The following is a 23,389-nucleotide window of genomic DNA, read 5'->3' on the forward strand; positions in this document are numbered from 1 at the left end:
TTTCTGTCTTGCCTCTCCCCGCCCACCCCCCAGTTCCGCGGTGGGAGGGGCGCTCGCAGCCGGCGCCTGTCTCCAGCGCATCCCAGCCCCGCCCGTCCGAGGAATCCCCGGCCACCGCGGGAGCCCGGCGCAGCTCACGACACGCTGCGGGGCTGGGGGACTGGCGAGAGGGAAACGGCTATTTTTAAAACATATGGAAGAAAAAAATACAAAAACAAAAATAACAACAACGAAAAATGATGGAGACTCTTAAAGGCCTCCAGACTCCCGGGAGGAAATCCCCTCTCTCAGGCGGTGGCAGAAGGTGGGTGGGTGCTCAGGGGTGGGGCTAGGAGGAAGGGCTGCGAGGGGAGGGTTTGGGGGGTTCGACACTTAGAGGACAAAGCAGGACAGAGCCAGCAGCCCACATTTCAGTTTTGGAGAGCCACCCCAGAGTGGGCTGGAGAAACTGAGTCTTGGGTCTAGCCAAGATCACCAAAAGGGTCTCGGCCGCTCCCCGGTCCCAGGCTCTGCTTTCCTGCTCCTTGAGGACTCCAGACCCCAGGAGGCTCATTGTTCTGGCTTGATAGTTTGACCTTCACGGTCCCGCCACCCCGGCATCCGCCGTTAGGGGCGCAGGGGGGACTCCCCAGCTACGTGAGCGGCACCTTCCAGCCAGACTGGGACAGAGAAGTTTTCTCTTCCTGCTTCTCTGGTCACCCACCCCTCACCCGCTCCACACCCCCCAACCAGGACCTTCCAGCCTGGGCCGCGTCATCCGCTGCTGGAGTCTCTCCCCCTCGACCCTCCCCTGCCCCAGGCTCAGCTTCTCGCTGGAGTGCAGTCCCCTGTGGGAGGCGACAGCAGCTGTGCCTGACTGGGTTGAAGGGCAAGGATTCCCGGTCCTTGTCGCAACCTCAGTTTCCCTGTCTGTAAACTGTGCGCGTAAAGCCAGCAGACACCAAGGATCGCACCAGCCCTTGACGTGTCCTCGGTCACTGTCCTCGGCCTCAGCGGGGAGCACGCTGGGAGCCGCCGCGGAGGGGACACCTGACCGTCCCCAGCGGGCCGCGCGGGTGGGGGTCCGCGCTGCAGCGGCGCGCGCACCTCTGTTCCCACGCCCTTGCCCGGCTGCTTGTTCCCTTGGTTTTGCTCTCCGGCCGGGACGCAGGGACTCCAGCAGCTGCGGCCGGAGACTGTTGGTGAGTGAACAGACAGAAGGCGCGCGGGGGGGGGGGGGGGGGGGGAGGCGGGGGCGATGAGGTGAGAGTGTCTCTTTGCTGGGCTTCTCTAAGTCTACCGATGTTTGGGAGACCTGCGGGAACCGCGGGGTGTCCCTTCATCTTCCCCAGACAACCCGGAGCAGAGACTCTGCCCCAGAGCGAACAGGGGAGAAAGGGGCTCAGCTTCAGGTGAGATTGGGGACCTGGGGATTACCAGTCACTCAGGGTGGCAGTCCTCCTCGCAACTCCCCATGGCTCCTTCCTTAGGCATTGGTCCTCGTGTTTGGCGGGGATTCCCCCCAGCGGTAGCTGGTAGGAGCTTTTGAGCTGACCTGCTAGACCCTCAGGCTTTCTCGGTCAGCCACCCCTGCGGTGGGTAGCTGGGGGATCCAGAGAAGGCTAGTATTCACCCAAGGTCACCCAGCAAGGAAAGGGGCAGAGCAGTCCTGAACCCAACAAACCCTGGGCGGGGTCCTGTCTGGGCTTTTTGCTCCATCTCTAAGCATGGGGTGTGACACCCCTCAATCTGGTGCCCAGAAACTAGGGGGGAGGTTAAGTTAGGATCCCCAGGACTCATTTCAGGGCCACTATCTAACAGGTCTGGCTGGGCCCAGTCGCCGCTGATCCTGTGGATCACCTAGGAAGCAGGTGTCTGGAGGAGGCCAGCAGAGTGACCTTGGCAGCCCCTGCCCTCCCCAGCCACTGTCAGCTCTCCTGGGCCACAACCCTACCACTACCGGTGGCCACTGCCTCTTGCCCAGGAAAAGAGGAAAGCCACGTTTAAGTTCACAACAGCAAGCAAGGAAGAAGCAGGAGGTGGAGGGGAAGCAGAGTGTGGAACAGCAGGACTCAAGGAGGGTGCGGCCTCTGAGAGCCTCTGAGTAGCTTGGTGAGCAAGCTACACTCCCCAAGGCTCCTCTGCCCTAACTGATGGAACTGAAGGTGTGGGCTGCCTGCTCCACCTTGTTTATTTCTTTGCTTTGGTTTGATTGTTTTGTTGTTGTTGTTTCTTTGGCTTTTTAAAGACAATCTCTTACCCAGGACGTTTTGGAGCTTGAGACCCTTCTGCGTCAAATGCTGGGCTCTCAGCTGCAGGTCCCACCACAGCTGCCAAAGCCACTAATCCACAGACCTTCAGCCTGGCACAAGCCTCTAATCCCAGCACTCACAAGACGAGACAGAGGCAGATCTTGTGAGATCTCTGAGTTCAAGGCCAGCCTGGTTTACAGTGAGAGTTCCAAGACAGCCAGGGCTACACAGAGACCCTGTCTCAGAGACTAAAAGCAAAGCAAAGCAAAACAAACAAACAAAAAAAAGAACCCTGTGGTCCCGTCCCATCAGGTACCCATGTCTGATCCTTTCAGGTTCGGAGAAGAAAAGAACCACAGGCAGACCCATCCCACTTCTGAGGGCAACTTCAAGGAACCGAAGAACATGGACCTCAGGTTGGTGATTTCCAGAGCCCCTTGCACCCCAGGGTGAGTTACCTAGCCCTGGTCACTCCTGAGTGTCGGGTAGGAGCGTTGATGACTGCCAGGCCTGAGTTGGGGTGGGGTGGGGCAGCCTGGGCTACAGAGTGATACTTTGTCTCAAAAAACGGCAACAAAAAGCAAAGACAGGACTGGGAGGTGGGAGAACCACTGTTTAAGCAGGGGGACCTGAGTGTGGCTCTGCGTGCAGCATGCATATGGGAAAGCAGGGTGTGCCCATGCCTGTGCCTGCGACCTCAGCACTGTACAGGGTGGAGGCAGGAGGATGGCAGGATTTGATGGCTGCCAGCCCATCTCCAAATGAGTGAGAAACCCTGTGTCAAGGGTATAAATCCAAGAGTGAGTCACAGATACCTGATACCCCCTGGCCTGCTCAAAGACACCACGCGCACAGACACACACACACACACACAGAGAGAGAGAGAGAGAGAGAGAGAGAGAGAGAGAGAGAGAGAGAGAGAGAGAGAGAGACAGAGACAGAGACAGAGACAGAAAGAGACAGAGAGACACACACAAACATATACACACAGAGTGAAAGAGAGTGGCAGAGAAAAAGACACACAAACACATACACACAGAGAGAGAGAGAAACATGCACACACATAGAGAGAGAGACAAAGAGACGCAGACGCATATAGACACATACAGGATAACAAATAAGTAAACAATAAATAAATAAAACCAGTAGCCCAGTCGGTCTGCTGGCCCGACTGCCAGCACTGGGCAGTTGTACATGGAAGGCTTAGCTTGACTCTGTAGTGAGTGAGTTTGAGACCAGGGTGACTTAAAATCCTGTCCCTTTAAATAAAACACACACACACAGTCTTGAAATCAATTAGATTTTTTAAAATTAATTTTAATTCTTTGGGGAGGTGTAGTTCTCAAGACAGGGTTTCTCTGTATAGCCCAGGCTGTCCTGGAACTTTCTCTGAAGACCAGGCTGACCCCAAACTCACAAAGATCCACCTGCCTCTGCCTCCTGAGTGCTCAGATTAAAGGCATCAACACTACTGTGTCCTAATTTTGATTTTTTTTTTAAAGTATATGTCTGCGAAGGCATCGCAAGTGAGCACAGGTGGGGATGTAGGAGGCTGTAAGCCTCTGATGTGGGTGCTGGGCCTGGGCCTCTTCCAGAGCAGTGGGTGCTCTCACCGAGCCACCTTGCTAGCCCTACATTACAAAAAAATTAAGGATTTAGTGTGTGTGTGTGTGTGTGTGTGTGTGTGTGAGAGAGAGAGAGAGAGAGAGAGAGAGAGAGAGAGAGAGAGAGAGAGACAGATGTCTGTGTATCAGGTGCAATGCTGCTGACCTTGGGAGCCAGAGGAGGGTGTTGGATCCTCTGGAATCAGAGTTACAAAAGTGGGTTTCTGCCCTCTCAACTAAATATTTCAAAAGCAGTCTGGGGCTGCTGTCTTGGAACATGAGCCTGGCCCACACCAAGCCCTGGCTTCCATTCCCAGCACCGGGAAAACTAGGCATGTGGAGGGTGGAACTAGGAAGACCTGACAAAGTTATCCTTGGCTGCACAGAGACTTTGCGGATAGCTTGCACTACATGAGACCCCACCCTGAAACAAGAAAATAAGGGAAGATAAAAACTAAAAAAAAAAAATTAAAACCTATAACAACAACAGCAAAACCTCTCGAAGCTTAAGGGAAACGGCCTGGAAAAGACACCCTATGGTAAAAACAACAGGAATGGCTGGAGACATTGCCCAGTTCTGTCCTCTCAGCAGGGGTGGAAAGCTAGCTGAGGAGGTTGGTGACTTACTCAGTGTCACACAGCCTGTTGGTGGAGTTAAAGGCAGGTCCAAAAGATCCTGACTGACCTGTCAGTTTCCAGTCCTGACTGATGTCTAATATCAGCTATGAGCTGTCCATGGGGTCAGTATTAGTCAATCAACAAACACTGCATAGCTAGCTACTATGCATGAGGTCCTGGGCTGTACATGGTAGGGACTGAGACTTTGTCCTAAAACAAAAAAAACATCAAATAGTACGTTTGAATAAGGTCAGATTGTGAAGGTTTGGGACAAACAGAGGTCCTGATGGTGGCAGAGATGAGTGGGCTGGGTCTTCAAAAGCCTCCTTAGGAGGCTGATGGAGAGAGACACTTTGTGTATTATTGGGGGACCACCTTCCTGGAGAGGACTGGGGCCAGTGCTGTCCCACTTGAGGTCTGGCTTGTTGGCGTCCTTTGTCCCTGAGAGTACAAGCTCTCTATACAGGGCAGGCTCAGGGCACACTGATGGGTGACCAAGATCTCTGAGCCCCAGATACCCCAGAATTAGCTCCCTAAGATGTGTGCCCCCACTTCTCCTGTGACTTCCTTCTCTGTTCCTGCCTCAGGGCCTTTGCACACTCAGCTATGTCAAACTCTTTCCTGATTCTCTGTCCATTTTGCAACAGGGCTGTAGCCCAGGTTGGCCTCCTGTCTGTGTAGGGAAGGCTGGCCCTTACCTTATGATCTTCAGGGCTCCACTTCCCAAATGCTGGGATGGCCAGCGTGTCCTGCTGGGCCTGGCTGATTTCAGAGCTTGGTGGGTGTGGTGGGTATGACCAGGCCGCCTCTGCTTCAGCCCCTGTCTCTGGGTTGCGTGGTGTCCTTCAGCCCTCAGGCCCTAAGGGAGCGCCTGGTGTTCAGAAGTCTCCAAAGGACAGTTTTTGCAAGGCTGTTTCCTGCCACAGGAGTCTAACAGTCCCCCATCTTCTGCTCCTTCCTGCCCACCATGGCCCCCTGGAGCCCGTGCCTAGCCTAGGATGAAGGTGCGGCCAGTTTGCACTCAACCCAGAAACAGTCCCTCCCATTACCACCCAGCCTCCTCCGTCTCCAGGGCTGAGGTTCTCTGAAGCCTCTGGGACTAAAGGAACAGGACTTCAAGGTCATCCTTGGCTACATTCAAGGCTAACCTGGGCTCCCTGTACTTCACAGTGAGTTTGACGCCAGCCTAGGTTATGTGAGACCTCGATTCAAAAAAAACTTCCCAACTGGTTGCTAGGATACCTCCTCCTCAAGGGGCTCCTTGAAGGCAAGGTGGGCCCGAGAGGGAAGGGGTGTGGCTTAGAGGCAGAGGCTGCTGAGCCTGTCTATTCCTTTGTTGGACTTGATTGTGGTCACAGGCACCATGGGGGTCCCTGAGGAGAGCTAGATGGGCAGTGAGCACCCCAATTTTCATGACAAACAGGGGCATGTCCCCATCCCTGGGAGCTGTGAGAGGCTGAGGCGTGTCTCAGGATGTTGGGTGCTTATAGCTTCACTGGTGGAGTGCTTTGCCAGTGTTCATGAAAGCCTGTTGTCAGCACTGAATAAATGGGGCTTAATGGCCCAGGCCTGTCCTCTCAGACAGGACCCGAGAGGTAACGACAGGAGGGTCAGTTCCAGGCCATCCTCAGCTTTATGGAGAGTTTGAGCCTCACAAACATGAAACCCTTTCTAAAAAAAAAAAATCCTAGGTGGTGGTCCAAGTAGGGGCCAGGCAGGGAAGGCCCATGGCCGCAGGATGAGGTGGCCGCATGCGGAAGGTTTGCGGGCTGGAGACAGAACCTGGTGCTCTTGACCTGTCCCTCTGTGGTGTCTCTTGGAACCTGTCACCCCAGGCCAGTTCCTGGCCCCACCTATGTGAATAGTGCAGCTGTGGTGGTGACCCCCAACACCTGGACTGTCACTGTGTTGGTGCCTCTGCTGGGGCTCAGTGCTGTCCCTGCTCCCGAGCCACCTGCTGGCCACACACCTGCCTCTCAGTCCTTCCTGAGGCGCTCTGTGCTGTAGACATTGGACCAGGAAGGAAGCAGATGGAGCGGGGAAGGGAGCGCCTCACCTGGGGCACCTGAGGCTGCAGACAAACCTTAGCTCCTCAGTTGTCATCACGTGACTGAGGGGGTGGACCTCACCGTTCCTGAGGTGAGCGGGCTTGTCTGTCCCCAGAGATGAGGTCCGGTTGTGCAGGATTCCCTGCAATAGCCGGCTGCCCGTGCACAGATGTCCATCACCGGGGCTCCTATTCTTGCAGAGTGCCCAGGAGGGAGCTTTAAGTATGGGCGGGGCCTGCGGGTCACGGGGGCGGGGCTACCCCTTGGTCTCTGGAGTGTTTTAGGAGACACCTGAAACTCCAGCACCTTAGGAAGAAGGCTGAGGCAGGAGGATTTCAGTGAGTGAGTTCAAGATCAGATTTAGCTACAGAGCTATCAAAAAAAAAAAAAAAAAAAAAAAAAAAAAAACCACACACACACACACAAAACCCCAAGACAACATAAAATGTTGCCTGCGCTGGGAAGGGCGACCCAAGCCTGTCCCAGTGGTCAGGAGGTGAAGGGAGAAGGAACAGAACTTCAAGGTCATCCTTGGCTACAAAGCCAGTTCAAGGCTAACCTGGGCTCCCTAGTAAATTCGACGCCAGACTAGGTTATGTGAAACCTTAATTCATGAGTGAGCTCTGCAGATTTGGCTTGGGTGATGGGGGCCAGCAGGTTTCGGGGGTCTCCCCAGCCCTGATGATTCCAGCTCCCTGGAGCTCTTTCTGCCCGCAAAGCTGATAGAGTTCAGGACCAGGGTCCCTGAGGTGAGCGGGCTTGTCTGTCCCCAGAGATGAGGTCCGGTTGTGCAGGATCCCCTGCAATAGCCGGCTGCCCGTGCACAGATGTCCATCACCGGAGCTCGTATTCCTGCAGAGTGCCCAGGAGGGAGCTTTAAGCATGGGCAGGGCCTGAGGGTCACGGGGGCGGGGCCTGGGCGCGCTCAGCCAATCCAAGGCGCCGCTCATCCGGGGCGGCGCTGCTCCCCCTCCCTGGCCGGCCGCGGCGGGGACGCGCTGGCACGCGGGTCCAGGTCCCCGCCGTCGCCCGCAGGTATTGGCAAGAGGAAGCGGTGGGGAAGGGAGGGTGGGGGTCAGTAATAGCGAGTACCTGGGCTATGCGGCTAGGGACGACGCCGGGGATGATGTCGCCACAGGGTCAGGGTCAGGGACACAGAAGAGTGGGTGCGCATGTCTCCCCCCCTCCCCCGTGAAGGAAGATTGTGAGTGGGAGACGCTGAGTCCACGAAGTCCGTGCACAAGGGTGGATGTGGTACAGGCAGTGACATGAGCACGCGCTCGCTGGCCACCCTGAACCGAGGTCAAGACGCTCAGTGACAGCACCTGGGTTGCCAGCCTGGCCTTGTAAGCTCCCTGGTAGCCGGTGGGCAAAGGGCAAGCAGAGCTGGTCACCCTGAGGAGTCAGTGAGCCTGGTGAGAAGAGCTCTGCACCCTTCCTCCCCCCCCCCCCCCATTCCCCCACCGGATGCTGGGGAGGCCACCTGACACAGGTCTAGTGTCCTGGGAGTTTCGGTGGTGGGCTATTCTCACTGTAGTTCCTGCAAAAGGGGATGGGATGTGGGTTCCTCCTTGAGACTCACAGCAAGGGGCACCTACTGATCCTATTTTATTTTATTTTATTTTATTCCGAGACAGGTTCTCATGTAGCCCAGGTTGGCCTCAAACTTACATAGAACAGCTTTGCCATTCAGCACCTCTTGCCTCAGCCTCCCCAGTTGCTTACATGATAAGTATGTATCACCATTCCTGGCATGACGACTCACACCCAGCCATCCCAGCACCTGGTGTTTGGCACAGTCTCTAGGCCAACCTGGACTATAGATGGAAAGCCTGTCTCTAAAGTACATAAATAAAATCACAGAAGACAAGAGAAATGGACTGAGCTGGTATCCCAGGCCCCATGATGGAAAGCAGCTCTGTCCCCAGCTCACAGCACCTCAGGGGCAGAGCCAGGCTGGTTCCCTGTCAGTGTCCTGCCCTCAGCCACTGCCAGAAAGTGTTCCTTAGTCTCTTCTCTGACTTGGTGCTGGCTGAGGACCCAGCTAGCTGCCCGACCTCCCTCAGCTTTACTCTCTATAAAACCAGAACAGGAGTTCCCCTTGTACCTGGGGCGACAGACAGTCCTTTTAACTGGAGGCTCAAAATGCAGGACTGCTCACTGAGGCAGATTCCCCTGCCTGCTCTGCGTCCTTCTGTGCCAGCCCAGCCTGCCCATGAGGAGGCTGTCTCAGGGGAAAACCATGGCAGCTCCTAGGCTTGGCACACGTGTCAGGCAGCTGAGTCACAGCCCATACTGCCTCTTCATCCATGTGTAGAGAGGTATGCAGTAGGCCACCTTGTCACCTGCTGTCAGTAGCTGGAGGAGAATGGGGTGCTTGTGGGCCAGGGAGGTTACAGGGCATGCTGGTGTCTGGGAGGTTAGAGATGGCACTGGGGAGCTAAAGCAGGCTTTGAGCAGGGGAGGGAATACACTGACTTCCCAGATGATCAGTGCATCCTGGACTCTCCTGAGTCTTGGAGTGTTCTAGAACGGCCGTGGCGATGTTCACTCTTTCCTGTCTCCACAGGTCTGTTTGGAAGCTCTGCTACTGAACCATGCTGGCCCCCAACGGGCCTGCTGCAAGTCCAGCTCACGGAGGCAGGTGGCCATGAGTAGCCGCAGCCACAATGGCAGCGTGGGGCGGCCTCTGGGCAGTGGGCCTGGATTCCTTCGCTGGGAGCCTGTGGACCCTGAGGCAGGCCGCCCCACACAGCCCACCCAAGGCCCAGGCCTGCAGATGGTGGTCAAGGGTCAGCCTACCGGGCTGTCACCCGGTGGTCCCAGGGGCTACCCCCAGGAGCAGGAGGAAGAAGAGGAAGAGGAAGAGGAGGACAGGACAGGCTCTGGGAAGCCCCCAACGGTCAGCCACCGCCTGGGCCACCGTAGGGCCCTCTTTGAGAAACGTAAAAGACTCAGTGACTACGCGCTCATCTTTGGCATGTTTGGGATTGTCGTCATGGTGACAGAAACAGAGCTGTCCTGGGGTGTGTACACCAAGGTAGGCCCCGTCCCCTGACATCTACTCAGCATGGGGATGGCATCTCAGCTGGGCCCCATGAGCAAGGGTGAGGGACTCAGGAGAGAGATGCAGACGGGTGCTGCATGAACAAGTCTCCAAGATCTGTAAGGCTGGGTGATGCTGACATGTTTCTGGGAGCCAGAGGCGCTGAGACTTGGAGTGGGGGAGCCACAGGGACAGACCCTGTTTGGGTGGCCATTGTTCCCATTCAGCTGTGCCGGGAACAGCAGCGTCTCCTCTCTCTCTGTGCGCAGGAGTCTCTGTGGTCGTTTGCCCTGAAATGTCTCATCAGCCTGTCCACTGTCATCTTGCTTGGCCTTGTCATCCTTTACCACGCCCGCGAGATCCAGGTCGGTGCTCAATGAGTCAGAGGTGTGACACAATGCTGGGCAATGTCCCCACTTTGTCTGCTTTCCAGGGGCTGTTTTCTGTTTTTGAGATAGGGTCTCAAGTAGCCCAGGCTGGAAACTACTGATCTCCTTGACACCATCTCCCAGTGCTGAGACGACAGCATGGGCCCAGCTAAGACCAGTTTTTCCTTCCTGCAGCCCCTTTGACGATGGGAAGGCAGGTGCCCTTTGATTTCCACCCACAGCATTCTGACCCAAGGCAGAGAGATGGAGGCTGAGGGAGGCCACAAAGCCACAGGTGTAGCTCTGCGTTGCTGAGAAGGTTCCGGAATGGGGAAGTTGCTAAGATGAACAGATTCTGGGCTACAGGGCTGAGGGAGTAGGACTGAGAGCTGGCAGCAATGAGGTCGGTGCTTGACCCGTGGGCCATGGAGGAGGTGTCACCTGCAGTGTGGGGCAGGTCCCCTCCTGATGGCAGAGAGGCGGCTGAGACCTGCCATTATCACTGCATCCCAAGACAGTGTCAGATTGTTTTTCTCCAGCAGAGCTCGATGGACATTAAACTAAAGGACTTCTCTGTAGTTCAGGGGATCAGACCTGGGGCAGCTTGGCCAGCACTGTCCCCAGAGGCCAGCCCAGCACCTCCTTTCCTTTCCTTTCCTTTCCTTTCCTTTCCTTTCCTTTCCTTTCCTTTCCTTTCCTTTCCTTTCCTTTCTTCTCTTTTTGCATGTGTGTGTGCACATGTGCATGTGTTTCTTTGGGATCTGGGACTTGGGGACTTGAACTGAGGTCCTTGGGCTTGCCAGCGAGGAGAGGACCTTTGGTTGGCTTTGAGTTTTGGCTGCAGCTGAGAAAGCATGTGTCCTACATAGCATGTACCCCATCATCCTAGTGCTTTGGAGGCTAAAGCAGGAGGATTCCTGATAGTTCAACGCCACTCTGAGCTTTATAATAAGAGCCTGTCTCAAAAAGACAAAACAAAACAACAAACAACAAAACCAGCCAACTGGGGTGTTTTACACCTGTTGTCAAATATTTGGCAGACTGATACATAAGAATCAAAACTTTAGCCGGGCACTGGTGGCGCACGCCTTTAATCCCAGCACTTGGGAAGCAGAGGCAGGCAGATTTCTGAGTTCGAGGCCAGCCTGGTCTACAGAGTGAGTTCCAGGACAGCCAGAGCTATACCCTGTTCCCCCCCCCCCAAAAAAAAAAAGAATCAAAACTTCAGGTTCATTCTTGATTATCTAGAAGTTCAGGGCTAGCCTGGGCTAAATGTGACCCTCTCTCAAAAGTACACAAACAAAAATAATCATTGTCCAAATCCTGAGCTGGGTGGGGGTGGGGCTGAGGCCCATGCCAGCATTCCCACTGAGGGGTCGCCCCATCCCCAGGGACCCACTCAGCCACCTCCTTCCTGCAGCTGTTCTTGGTGGACAATGGTGCCGATGACTGGCGTATCGCCATGACGTGGGAGCGCGTGTCCTTGATCTCGCTGGAGCTGGCTGTGTGTGCCATACACCCGGTGCCCGGCCACTACCGCTTCACGTGGACGGCGCGGCTGGCCTTCTCGCTGGTGCCGTCGGCAGCCGAGGCGGATCTGGATGTGCTTCTCTCCATCCCCATGTTCCTGCGCCTCTACCTGCTGGCCCGGGTCATGCTTCTGCATAGCCGCATCTTCACCGACGCGTCCAGCCGCAGCATCGGGGCCCTTAACCGCGTTACCTTCAACACGCGATTCGTCACCAAGACGCTCATGACTATCTGCCCTGGCACTGTGCTGTTGGTCTTCAGCATCTCCTCCTGGATTGTTGCTGCGTGGACAGTGCGTGTGTGCGAGAGGTGACTGACTTCGACTGCCACCGTCCTGTCCTTGAACCCAAACCCCGGGTCCCTACCTCACTCCATTCACCTCCAGACAGTCCTCCTGTCCTGTGACCTCTCAGGAGCCTGCATGGGGACCTCAGTATCTCTGGCTGGGGAGTGTGTCCATCCCTGCCTGTGTCCTCGGCCTCCACTGTGCCCGGGGAGACCCATCTCTCAGTCCCTGACCTCCTCCAGGCATCCCATGCTGACCTCTGACTTCAGCCCAGCTTCTCAGCCACAGGCTCAGAGCTGCCCCCCATCGCGGTCCCTCCATTGATACCCCCCCCCCGCTTTCTTATTTCTGGGGAGCTGGGGTAGAACTTGGGGCTCAGGGCCACCAGGTACAGGCTGAAGCTTAATGTTAATTCTCCCTCCCTATCTTTGGCCTTCCAGACCCTAGGGGGAACATGTGAGTCCCAAGGTCAGCTGAGCTGCCCCCGCCCCCACCCCTGCCCCGCCCCCGCCCCCACTCCTATGACTCAGCCACCCAGCTACCCCTGTGGTCCCACCAGCCTAAAATTTAAGATTAGCTGTGAGGGGAGCTGGCAGCCAGGATGGGCCTGGCTGGAAGGAACACTCAGAGTCCAGGGTCTTGGTCAGCTCTAGGGACCAGAAGTCTCAGATCGCTTGCAGGCCTGGCTGGGGTTGTGGAGTGAGGGAGGAAATGTCATGCCTCTTGAAGTCCCACAAAAGGAGACCGAGTCCTCAGAGATTGAAGGACTTGCCAGGGCTCCCAGACCTGACTGAGCAGAGACAGGAGTGCCTTGGTTCCATCTGCTCTGTGCAGGAACCCAGGACTCCCCACTTCTGTCCTCCTAGGGGTGAGGCTGGCTCTCAGGGATCTGAAATACCCACAGTTCCTGTAGTCCCACCCTCCTGATAAGAGCAGGAACCTCGGGACCCTCCCTGCACCCCTGCTCTGAGCTGGAAGCCCAGGAGAGGAGCACACAGCCTGTCATTACCGGGCTCTGCTGTTTGTCACCTTGCCTTGCTGTTACCCCCATAGCTCTGTCCCCATCCTTACACCCGGGTCACCCTGTAGCTGCAGTCTGGCATGGGGACTATACTTGTCATCTCAGCACTAGGGAGATGGAGGCAGGAGGTTATCCTTAAGTACATAGCAAGCTTGAGGCCAGCATGGACTACGTGATGCCCAGTCTCAAAAAAAAAAAAAAAAAAAAAAAAAAAAAAAAAAATCAACACTAACTGCACTAACTGCAGAACCATCACTGGGAAACTTGGGATTGTGGGCAAGCTCCCTGCCCCCATCACTCCTGAGCTGATCACTCTCTCCTTTCCACGCCCACGGCCTCAGGCTGGGGACAGCCTCTGTACCCTGTCTCCCACCTTCTTCAGTACTCCCCCCCCCCTCCTTACACTACAGCCACCTCTGGCCTTCTGTCTCTCCCAGTCCTCTTTCTCCCCCAGGCCTCACTGGCTGTGCTGTGGGAAGTTCTTCCTAGTGTCTACCCTACACGCTTGTCTTCTCTATGTAACTGTGCCTCTGGGCCATCCTTGGTCATGCCATGGGGATTAGGGAGGGCAGATGGTGGGTTGCAGCATGGGTGTCAGGAAAGGGAGAGGCTGGAAGGACCATGGGGGAGGAGGAGGGCATGGTATCCGCATCCCAGCCTTCACCACTCAGCCCCCACCCCAGTCCCTGAGCAACCAGGGAAACGCTCCCCAAAGTCCTGTCCCCATCCCTAGGGATGTGATGAGTGAAGATTGTGAGGGCAGCATGGAATGACAAGCCTTGTCTGTCCCCCCAACACCAGGTACCATGACAAGCAGGAGGTGACCAGCAACTTCCTGGGAGCCATGTGGCTTGTCTCCATTACCTTCCTGTCCATCGGCTACGGAGACATGGTGCCGCACACCTACTGTGGGAAGGGGGTGTGTCTGCTCACTGGCATCATGGTGAGTGCAGAGCCTCTGTCTTGCACCCCAAGTCTGGCTCTAGTGTTGGAAGGGTTTGTCTAGGGAATTCTGGGGATACCACACCTGAGCCTAGAGGTCCCAGCTGACCCCGCATCTGATTCCAGGGAGCCTGAGTTGGTGGCTGTGGTCCACTTGGAACACCAGATTCCTTTCTCCCTGATTTAAGCAACAGTCTTGTTGTCTTTGTTTGAGACAGGGCTCTCACTATGTAGCCCTGGCTGCCCTTGAAATCACAGAGATCTGCATGCCTCTGCCTCCCGAGTGCTGGGATTAAAGGCAAGCACCCACACCAGTACAGGCTAGGCTGTAGTTAGCACAGGCTAGGCAACACCAGCACAGGCTAAGCAGCAGTTTTCTAAGCCTAGTACACCATTCTTGCTGAAGCACAATATTCTTGCAAAATCAGGATCATGGGCCGTCATGGTAACACACGCCTGTCATCCCAACATTTGGGAGCTGAGGCAGACGGATGGCCACTTCCAAGCCAGTTTGGGCTATGGTAGGAGATGCTGTCTCAAAACAAAATTAAACTAAAAGTAAGGAGTTCTCAGCCATACAAACTTTAGCTGGCTCTTGCCAGGCCCAGCTCATGTGACCCCATCTCCCTAAAAGGCTGCATGGACTCTTGGCTAATTCACCTGGCCATATTTCACCCAAGAAAAGAGGAAGAACAAGGGTGGGGCTTTGGCCCGCTCTCCCAGAGCACAGAGCTGAAACCCTCCAGCCCAGAGTGGTCTGGAGGGAATACAAAACTACATTCCCTAATGGGCCAGATCTCTTCCAGAAAGGTCTGTGGTTAACCATAGTCCCTTAATGGACACAGTTTTAAAAGTATGACTCCTTTCAGAAAATTCTAACTAGCACCCGGAGCAACACTCCAACCCCTCACTGGGGGGATTCCAGACAGGGGGACCCCACCCCTGAGCCACGCCCCCAGCCCATCATTGAGGGATTCTAGGCAGGGGCTCCACCCCTGAGCCATGGTCCCCAGCCACTGAGTTTTTGACAGTCTTACTATGATCCTGGCAGTCCTGAAACTCCTGGACTCGGAGGCTCCCCCTGCCTCTGCCTCCTAAACAGCGGCGACACTGGAGCTCTCTTCTGCCCCGTCTCCTGCCGTCCCGTTTCCTGGGCAGACAGTCTCACCTTTGGCTTTCTCATTCACAGCATCCATCATTTTTCCTTGAATCTGAGGCTTCGTGGCTCCTTCTTTTGGGAGGCAGACATGGGCGGCTTTGGGGAGGCAGACATGGGCGGCTTTGGGGAGACAGACATGGGCGGCTTTTGCGTGACAGCTGTTTGCTCTTCTGTGCTCTCAGAGGAATCCTTTTCCCAATTCCTTGTCCTAACTCTGTAGTATTTCCTCCAGAACTTCCCAGCAAGTTGCTTTGACCTTGTCAATGTGGCTTTTCCCTAAAAGAGACATGTTGGTCCCCCGACCAGGGTTGAGACAGGCTCATCATGGCAGTCTCTGCATTCTGTGGTCACTATGCCTGGGTTCAGCACCTGCCTGCTCACTGATGGCACCCCTTGGATATTGGAGGATCCCTTTCACTGTGGCGGAGTACCCTCCCTCTTTCCTATGTAACTTCTCATGTCCCCCTCCTACTGTGGCAGAGGGGCCAGGACACCGGGAGGGCTTCCTGGAGGAGGGTGTGCCTGGCCTTGGGATTCTGATACACCCTCCCACCACACACAGGGAGCAGGCTGCACTGCACTGGTGGTGGCCGTCGTGGCCCGGAAGTTGGAACTCACCAAGGCTGAGAAACATGTGCACAACTTCATGATGGATACACAGCTCACCAAGCGGGTGAGGCACCTGCAAGCCACTCCTGTCTCTGTGGGTCACCACCTTAGCTGTTCCAAAGTGGCATCAGGCTCGGCCCAATGTCCACGTGTCTGCAGCACACAGAGGAGACATGGTCATACTGCACACCCAGCTCTGGATCAAGCCGCTAAGTGCACCCCAAACTCTTCAGCATTTACATATGGTCCTTCCTGTGCTCCGGTTCCCCGTGATAAAATGAGGGGCTGGAAGCCAGCTGGCAGTGTTTGCCCAACGTGCACAGAGCCCTGGATTCCCTCCCTCCCAGGACCACACAAACCAGGCATGGTGGTGTGTGCCTGTCATCCCAGCACTCAAGCCAGAGGCAGGCAAAAATGGCCAGCCTCAGCTACATAGTGAGATTGAAGCTAGCCTGGGCTACATAAGACCGTGTAAAACTGTGGCTCTCAATCTTTCTAATGCTACAACCCTTTAATATTCTTTTTGATCCTCAGGTAAAAAACGCTGCTGCAAACGTTCTCAGGGAGACATGGCTCATCTACAAACACACCAGGCTAGTGAAGAAGCCAGACCAAGGCCGGGTTCGGAAACACCAGCGTAAGTTCCTTCAGGCCATCCATCAGTAAGTCCGGCTCCTTTGCAGCGCCTTTCTCTGCTCACCTGGCTCCCAGGGAGCCACACACAGCTTTGCCCTAGTGCTGACCTCGGGGAATGTTCAAGAATGTTCGAAAAGATTCCAGAAGAGGAAAGTGGGAGGTTGGGGGACTGAAGAGTAGGCTCTAGGGAGACAGTATCCCGGTGTGAGTCACCTGTGTCTGGGACATGGCCGTCAGAGCAGCCACCCCCCTCCATCGCCCCTCCCCCATCGCCCTTCCCTTCCTTCGCCCCTCCCCTCAATCACCCTTCCCCGCCCCTGCATCACCTCTCCCTGTATCCTCCAGCAGTTATTGGGGCCTAGTGCGAGACAGAGGCATGGACAGGAATCCCAGAGGCAGCCATACTGAGGAGGCCCAAGCTGAGGTAGAGAGGTGCGGGGAGCCATCACAACTTCAGTGGGGCGCTGAAGGAGAGCCCTGACAGTGGAACTAGTGTTTGAGGTCCTGGGAAACCAAAGACATAAAACCAAAAAGGGACAGTCCTGGGAAAAATACACAGAGGCACATGCGATTTGGGGGGGGGGGGGGCTCTGAATCTTCCCAGCCGTGGGGTGTTCCTTGGCAGGCAGAGGCTGCAGCCCCTTGGTCCTCATGAGCACCCGGTACTGAATGTGTTGTGTATCTGTCTGCCACTCTCTCTCTCTTTATTTCTTTTCTTTTTATTTTTTTTATTTATTTTTTTCCTTTTTGCCCGTGATGCTGTGGCACTCCCAGGGTGCCGGCGTCAGAAATCTGGGCCTTAGGAGGCCGTCCACACCCCTGAAGGGGCACAGAGAGTAGAACCCACCTTTGACAGCCCCTTCTCCAGGGGTCAGGGGCACCACACCCGATCAGCAGCTGTGCGTTCACATCCTGTCTCTGTGCTGATGCTTGTGGCACTGCCCTTGCCAGCCTCTGTCTCCATCCAGGATGTTTTCTGAGCAAGTTGCCATGGAGGCATGGTGCCCTTGCATCTGCCATTCACGAGACTGCAGGAGAAAGGCAGAGAAGGGCAGCTACCCAGTGCTGCCAGGAGTCCCTGGGGTGACAGGACACAAGTGTCTTAAGGGCTTGGCCTCTTGCCTTGTGAAATCAGATTACTGCCCCATGGAGGCAGCAGCTCTTTGGCAGCCCAGGACCTGCTCCCAGGAACCGGGGAGGCACCTGGTGATGGGGCTGGGGCACACAGCATGTTGCTGCATGAGATTAAATTTGCACTATACTTTTTTCTTTCTCTGTTTTCTTTTTCTATGCTCTCCTGGCTCCTCCCAGGGCTCAGAAGTAAGTCTTGGGGTGACTGGAAGTCTGGTGGTGCATGATGGGGAGGGTTATGCCACAGGCATGTCCCTAGTGGGCAGAGAATATGTCTGTCTTTGTCTTGTGGATGGGCCCGCGTCCAGGTTTTTGGAAATGGCCTGATCTGGGCCAAGATTACAAATGCATCCCATCCTCAGCCCGAGGCTCTGCTGGAGCCTCACCTGCCCCTGTCCTTGTCCTGTCCCCAGGCTCCGGAGTGTGAAGATTGAACAAGGGAAGGTGAATGATCAGGCCAACACGCTGGCTGAACTGGCCAAGGTGAGCATCAGCAGGATGGGAGAGGGACACGGGAATGGTGTCTAATCAGAGGAGGCTGGGAACCCACAGCGTAGCATTGAGTATGCCCAGGTTGGCTCTTCAGTTTAAAGTCATGCATAATATTCCAGGCTCCGGACCACAAGTTGGGGTTCCAAAAGGATCCTGTGAGGCTACATCAAAAATAGCCCTGGTTATATAGAGACCAGCATTGAATACATTTACAGCATAGGGTTCTAGACTCTACCCTGAGCCACGCCCCCAGCCCCTCACTGGGGGATTCTAGGCTGGGGCTCCACCCCTGAGCCACGCCCCCAGCCCCTCACTGGGGGATTCTAGGCTGGGGCTCCACCCCCAGTCCCTTTCTACCCAGTAACGTCTTTGGAAGATGGTAAATTCTTTCTGTTGCTTTTGAGACAGCGTGCCATGTAGCCCATTCTGTCCCGGAATTCACAGTGACAACTTAGAACTCCTATCTTCCTGCCTCGGGTTCTAGAGTCCAGAAGTCATAGTGGTTCATGTCACATAGTTTACTCTAGTACTCACATGGCTGCAGGAGGATGATTGCATCAAATCCAAGGCTGGCCTGAAGACTATGTCTCAGAAAATACACCCATATATAAATAAACAAATAAATGTATGCATGAATAAAGCCAAGGTGGGTCTGGTCTGGTGGCACACACCTTTAATCCCAGAACTCTGGCTTGTGAGTTCAGGCCAGCCAAGGCTACATGGTTATTTATGCCCTGTCTCAATTAATTAATAAGTAAATAAAACACCAGAGAAGGCTATGAGCCGATTGAAGGCTGGCTACAGTTATAGGTGTCTCCAGATGCCACATCCTGGTTTCTGGACAAGTGGAGACAGGTGAGGTACAGGCTGGGCAAAGGCATGGTGGCCCAAAGTAGAGGACCATCCTCCCTCTCAGTCTGAGCCTGCCATGGTGAGCGTGGCGCCTGTGTTGGGGCTCTGCACCTCTGGCGCCCCTGCTGGTCACACAGCTAGCCAGCTGCTGGAACAGAAACTGCTCAAACCCCTGCTCTTTAATGCCCAAGGTGGCCCCTGCTGTCCTTAGTCCTCTATCCTCAGCCATCTCCTGGTCCCTTCCTTTGTCACTCGGTCTGTCTCTCTCTTGCTGCAGGCACAGAGCATCGCATACGAGGTGGTGTCAGAGCTGCAGGCCCAGCAGGAAGAGTTGGAGGCGCGCCTGGCCGCCCTGGAGAGCCGCCTGGATGTCCTGGGCGCCTCCCTGCAGGCCCTACCAGGCCTCATAGCCCAAGCCATATGCCCTCTACCACCGCCCTGGCCTGGGCCTGGTCACCTGGCCACAGCCATGCAGAGCCCACGAAGCCACTGGCTGCCCACCATAGGATCAGACTGTGGGTGATGGACCACTGGTCACTAGACTGCTTGGTCTCAGCCATCGGGGGGCCACAGCTAACTCCTCATCGTTCTGGACCTTCTGGACTACTGCATTTACAGGCTTGGGTGGAACTGAGCCGACTGGACTGGCACTCATTCCTCTGAGGAGGGACTACAGGATCCATGCCCCCTTAGTTGTCCCAAGCCCCAGAAGGGCAGGAAGTAGTGGCAGAGGCCCTCAACATTTCTAAGTAAATCAGGGGCCTTTGGCCCACTTCCTGTTTAAACGGCAGGAGGCACGAGCATCTCCCCAGAGGAGGTGGATGACCCGCCTGAGGATTCCTGAATGAGCAGGAAAAGGGTGGAATGTCCTGCACAGGCACTGAGTACCTGCTGTATACAGGGACTGATACAATGACTTCTCCTCAGGCTCTATATGACTGGAGTAAGATACAAACAAATGAAAGTTCAGAGAGGTGAGGCCACTTGCCTGCAGCCACACAGCGATGATCTGAGGTAAACACACTTGTCAAACAGCATAGGTGGATAGATTCTACTTGGGGATCCTGATGTCAAAGTAAGGGCACACGGGAAGGATTTGAGAGGGTGAAAGGCCAGGATTACAGACGAGCAGAATCACCACGGGCCCTTCAGACCTCAGGTTCCAGACTTTGGGTACCTCACAGGGATAGGTGGCTTGTCAAGAGCAGCCCCTGGTCGGGCATCAGCCACATGTCTTGGTGGGACCTGTGCTGGGTTCCCAGAGGCCCAGCTTGGAATCTGCACGTTTGTAGGAGGAGCTGTGGGGTGGAACCGGCTGGCTTTATCCCGGCTACTGTGGGCCATGGGCGGGCAAGTCTGTATCAGGGAAACAAGCCTAACCCAACTCCCACATGGGTCAGACAGTAGGTGCTCAATAAACGCTCCCTCCTTCCTGAGACTGCCCGTGAGGGCTTGGGAAACAAGCCTCATCCTGTCCCTTCTGAGCCCAGCGTTAGCTCCTGCTTATCAGGGAGGGGACCGGAATCAAACAGGACCGGAAGAAGCAAACAAGGCAGGTCAGTGTGACACACGCCCTTATTCCTAACACCCGGGAGGCAAAGGCAGGTGGATTGCACTGTATACACAGTAAGACCTGGGGGTGGCACAGAAATAAACAAGGCTGTAGGTGACTTGGGACTCCGGTGGTGACATTTGGGCGTGGAAGACCACAGGGTCCTTCACACTCACTGCACACTGCAAGTTCTAAGGTCCCCGCATCACGGGGAGGCTGGATGGGGCTGGGTGAGCGTATGAAACTCAGCCGTGAGGCCACAGGTCGCCTCGGTCAGCGGCCACATTCTCCCGGCCCCGGAGCAGGAAGTCAGGTGTCTCGGGGACCGGCGGACGTGCAGCTGGGCTCCCTGCAGCTTCGCGCTGGAGTTGCGGGAAGCGGGCGCCCGCGGGGTTAGTGGGTGGGGGACAGCGGGTGCTCTTCGAGGCAGCCACGCCGCTGCGTGTGCAAGCGCTCGTGGTGGTGGCGCGGACCGGACGGCCACGCACTGGCTGGAGGGCGCAGCGTGGGCGTGAACGCCGTGGCCAGCGACTTCGCCGCGGCGGAGACCTACCTGCGCGCCAGCAAATGCTACTCCCAGGTGAACTCGCAGAAGCAGGGGCGCCCTACGCAGGAGATACTCAGGAAGCTGAAGCAGGAGGATTCCAGGAGCTCAAGGCCAGCCAGAGTTAACATTAGACCCTATCTCAAAACACGAGAAACAAAAGTTAGACGTGGCTTCGCTTGTTTGTCGTTCCAGCACTGGCGAGCCGAGGCAGGAGAATCAGGAGTTCGTAATTTGAGGGTAGCCTGGGCTACCATATACTGTCACAAAAGTCGTAAGGGCTCCCAGAGGTGGGATTTCACAACCCATCCATCCTAAACGAAGTCCCGCCTAGACTGTGTCCCTATCTCAGGCCTCCGACAGCCTAGAAATCGAGGTTCACAGTGGGACACTGCCAATTAAAGTGGGGGATTCAGGCCCCACGCAGGACCTGCGGAACCCCGTGTGGGCCAGAGAGTCTCCTGTTTAGGACCTCCAGGTGAGGGGTCCCCAGTTCTCAAAGAAGCTCCTGGGTGTGCACCTAGAATTCTGCCTCAGTTTGTCTTGCCCTGTCTGCTACTCTGGGTCTGCCCCTGAAGTGGGCGGGTCTGATAGTGTTTGTGGGTAGGAAGGGAATGTCTCCCACCAGGGAGGAGCCCGTGGGGATTGGATTAGGGGACATTCCACTGTGGATCGGGGTCATAACCCCTCCCACTTCACCTATGCGACCTCTAGGGCGTTCTGATCCCTGCGCCAGTGCTGCTGCAGGGCGAATGTGGGCTCTGGGCTCCCTGCCCCTCAGTCACTCAGCTAAGCCCGGCCTCACTATGCCGAACCGTGAAATAGGCAGGACAGAAGCGGGGACCGCATCTGCGCCCAGCAGCTCCGAGCAGATAAATCCTCGGCTGGATGAAGAAAGTCAGCTTCCGTCCGAGTGAGGCAGGAAGGGACCCGGTTGAAACTTTCTTCTCCAGGTGACTCAAAGGAAATCCTGAAGTTACCCAGACTTTCACTGACTTCCTCTAACACACACACACACACACACACACACACACACACACACACACACACACACACACGGGGTGGGGTGGGGTGAGGTGTGACTTGCTGTGTGACTCCAGGGGAAAGCCAGGCCCTCTCTGGGTCTCGGAGGCTTATCTGTGTGGTACACTCACTCTGTGAGGGTCCGTCCTCAATTCCCGCACTTTTCTTTAGGCCAAGGCATGTGGGACCTCTCTGGTCCTCTAGGCTGCCCTGTCCTCTCCAGGCTGCTGGCGAGGGGTGCTGCAGCCTGGGGATCCCTGTGTTCACAACGCAGGGCTCAGGAATGAATTCGAGCTGCAGTGCGTCCCACGGTCACCAGGGGGCGCCCATACCCTACAAACGCCGGACAGCTTTCCCTGCAGGAGCAATTCTTCCTGTGGCTCTTAGGGGACTCTGAGGCTGTCCCCAGGCACACCGCAGCCCTTGACTCAACAGGTCAGAGTCTCCTGGATTTGCTGTCTATGCACCGCGATCCCCTTCTGGCTCTGAGAGACTAAGTTCCCCCAGGCCTTATGGGAATTGAAGCGCGCCTTCCTTGTCCCTTGCCAGCAGGGCTGTCCCTAGGTGAGCGGGGTGCCCAACCATTCCCTGTCCTCACCAATTCGCACCGCGGAAACAATAGGCCTGTAGTAGGGTGCCCCAGATAGGTCTCCAGGAGGCAGCGAGCTGATGATTAATCTAGCAGGTTCTGGCCCAGTGGCCACGCCTGCCAGCCCAGCGCCTAAGAGGCTGAGACCGGAGTTCCGGGACAGCCTGGGTTACTGTGTGAGATCCTGACTCAGAACATACGAAACAGCCAGGTAGTGTGGCAAATGCCTATCAAGCCAGCTCTGGATGACTGGTGGAGGGAAGGCAAGTTCAACGTCAGGCTCGATTCGAGTACGTAGTGAATTGGAGGCCACCCTGTGCTCAAAAGAAAATAAAGCTTTCGGGTCCAGAAATCCGATTTGTGCTTTAATCCTAGCATGGGAAGCAGTGGCAACCTCGCTTCTATGAGTTCAAGGCCAGCCTGGTCTACACAGTGAGTTCCAGACCAGCCGAGGGAACACAGAGAAACCCTGCATATCATCCAAGCACTCAGGAGGCTGAGGCGGGGGGACTGTCTCAAGTCCCAGGCAAGGTTGGGTTACATGGGAACAGAAAAAAAAAACAGTGACAGTTGTCACGCTGGGTGACTAGGACCGGGTCCACCATTCCTGGGTTTCCTTGTTTGTGTATTTGCTACACCAGGCGGCAGAACTGCGCTGCAGCACCGCCCACTCAGCTCGCTGCCTGCAACCTGGTGAGGCCACGCCCCACCGCGCTATTGGTGAAGTTCTTCTCGGTAGGCGAGGCTTTCTCTAAGGCCCCGCCCACCCCGCCCAGCTACTGACTGCCTCGGGAGCGGATTTCCCCCTCAAACCACGCCCCTCACACGCTATTGGCCTGGCCCCTTTTAGGTGGCGCGGCTTTCCTACTTCGAGGAGCCTTTGGCCTAGTTCTCTCAGCAGAGCCAGGCTTTTTCAGGCCCCGCCTCCTCACCGCGCTATTGGTGGAGTCTTTTCCTGAAGGCGTGGCTTTCTCCTCAGGCCATTCCTTCGCCGCGCTATTGGCCTAGTCTTCTCCGAGGAGCGCAGCTTTCTCCCTCAGGCCCCGCCCCTACTGTCGTGTTTGCGGAGTCTTTTCCGGTAGGCGCGGTCTTCTCAGGCCCCGCCCTC

General features: G+C 55.9%; 1 protein-coding gene across 4 annotated transcripts; it reads left to right on the forward strand.

The window, feature by feature from the left end:
* Positions 1 to 723: 723 nt before the first annotated feature.
* On the forward strand, positions 724 to 19,610 carry Kcnn1 (potassium calcium-activated channel subfamily N member 1). 4 transcript variants are annotated; one of them, XM_076914270.1, is made up of 10 exons: positions 724 to 1,181; positions 2,567 to 2,647; positions 9,071 to 9,541; positions 9,817 to 9,912; positions 11,336 to 11,754; positions 13,554 to 13,695; positions 15,416 to 15,526; positions 15,997 to 16,124; positions 17,643 to 17,712; positions 18,851 to 19,610. In XM_076914270.1, exons 3-10 carry the CDS (start codon positions 9,152 to 9,154, stop codon positions 19,094 to 19,096), a joined length of 1,602 nt encoding a protein of 533 aa, XP_076770385.1. In that variant the 5' UTR covers positions 724 to 1,181; positions 2,567 to 2,647; positions 9,071 to 9,151; the 3' UTR covers positions 19,097 to 19,610. The 4 variants fall into 4 exon arrangements, with proteins under 4 accessions (XP_076770385.1, XP_034375689.1, XP_076770387.1 ...); XM_034519798.2 differs by lacking the exons at positions 724 to 1,181; positions 2,567 to 2,647 and adding an exon at positions 7,464 to 7,536; XM_076914271.1 differs by lacking the exons at positions 724 to 1,181; positions 2,567 to 2,647 and adding an exon at positions 7,601 to 7,916.
* The last annotated feature ends 3,779 nt before the right edge of the window (positions 19,611 to 23,389 follow it).

Source organism: Arvicanthis niloticus, chromosome 16 (assembly GCF_011762505.2).
Source record: "Arvicanthis niloticus isolate mArvNil1 chromosome 16, mArvNil1.pat.X, whole genome shotgun sequence".
Taxonomy (NCBI): Eukaryota; Metazoa; Chordata; class Mammalia; order Rodentia; family Muridae; genus Arvicanthis; species Arvicanthis niloticus.

Bases quoted from the DNA above. Each gene is read 5' to 3' on its own strand.
- Kcnn1 (XM_076914270.1), top strand. From the start codon at position 9,152: ATGAGTAGCCGCAGCCACAATGGCAGCGTGGGGCGGCCTCTGGGCAGT. The intron at 11,755-13,553 runs GTGACTGACTTC...CCCCAACACCAG, and splicing joins ACAGTGCGTGTGTGCGAGAG to GTACCATGACAAGCAGGAGG. The intron at 13,696-15,415 runs GTGAGTGCAGAG...CACCACACACAG, and splicing joins GTCTGCTCACTGGCATCATG to GGAGCAGGCTGCACTGCACT.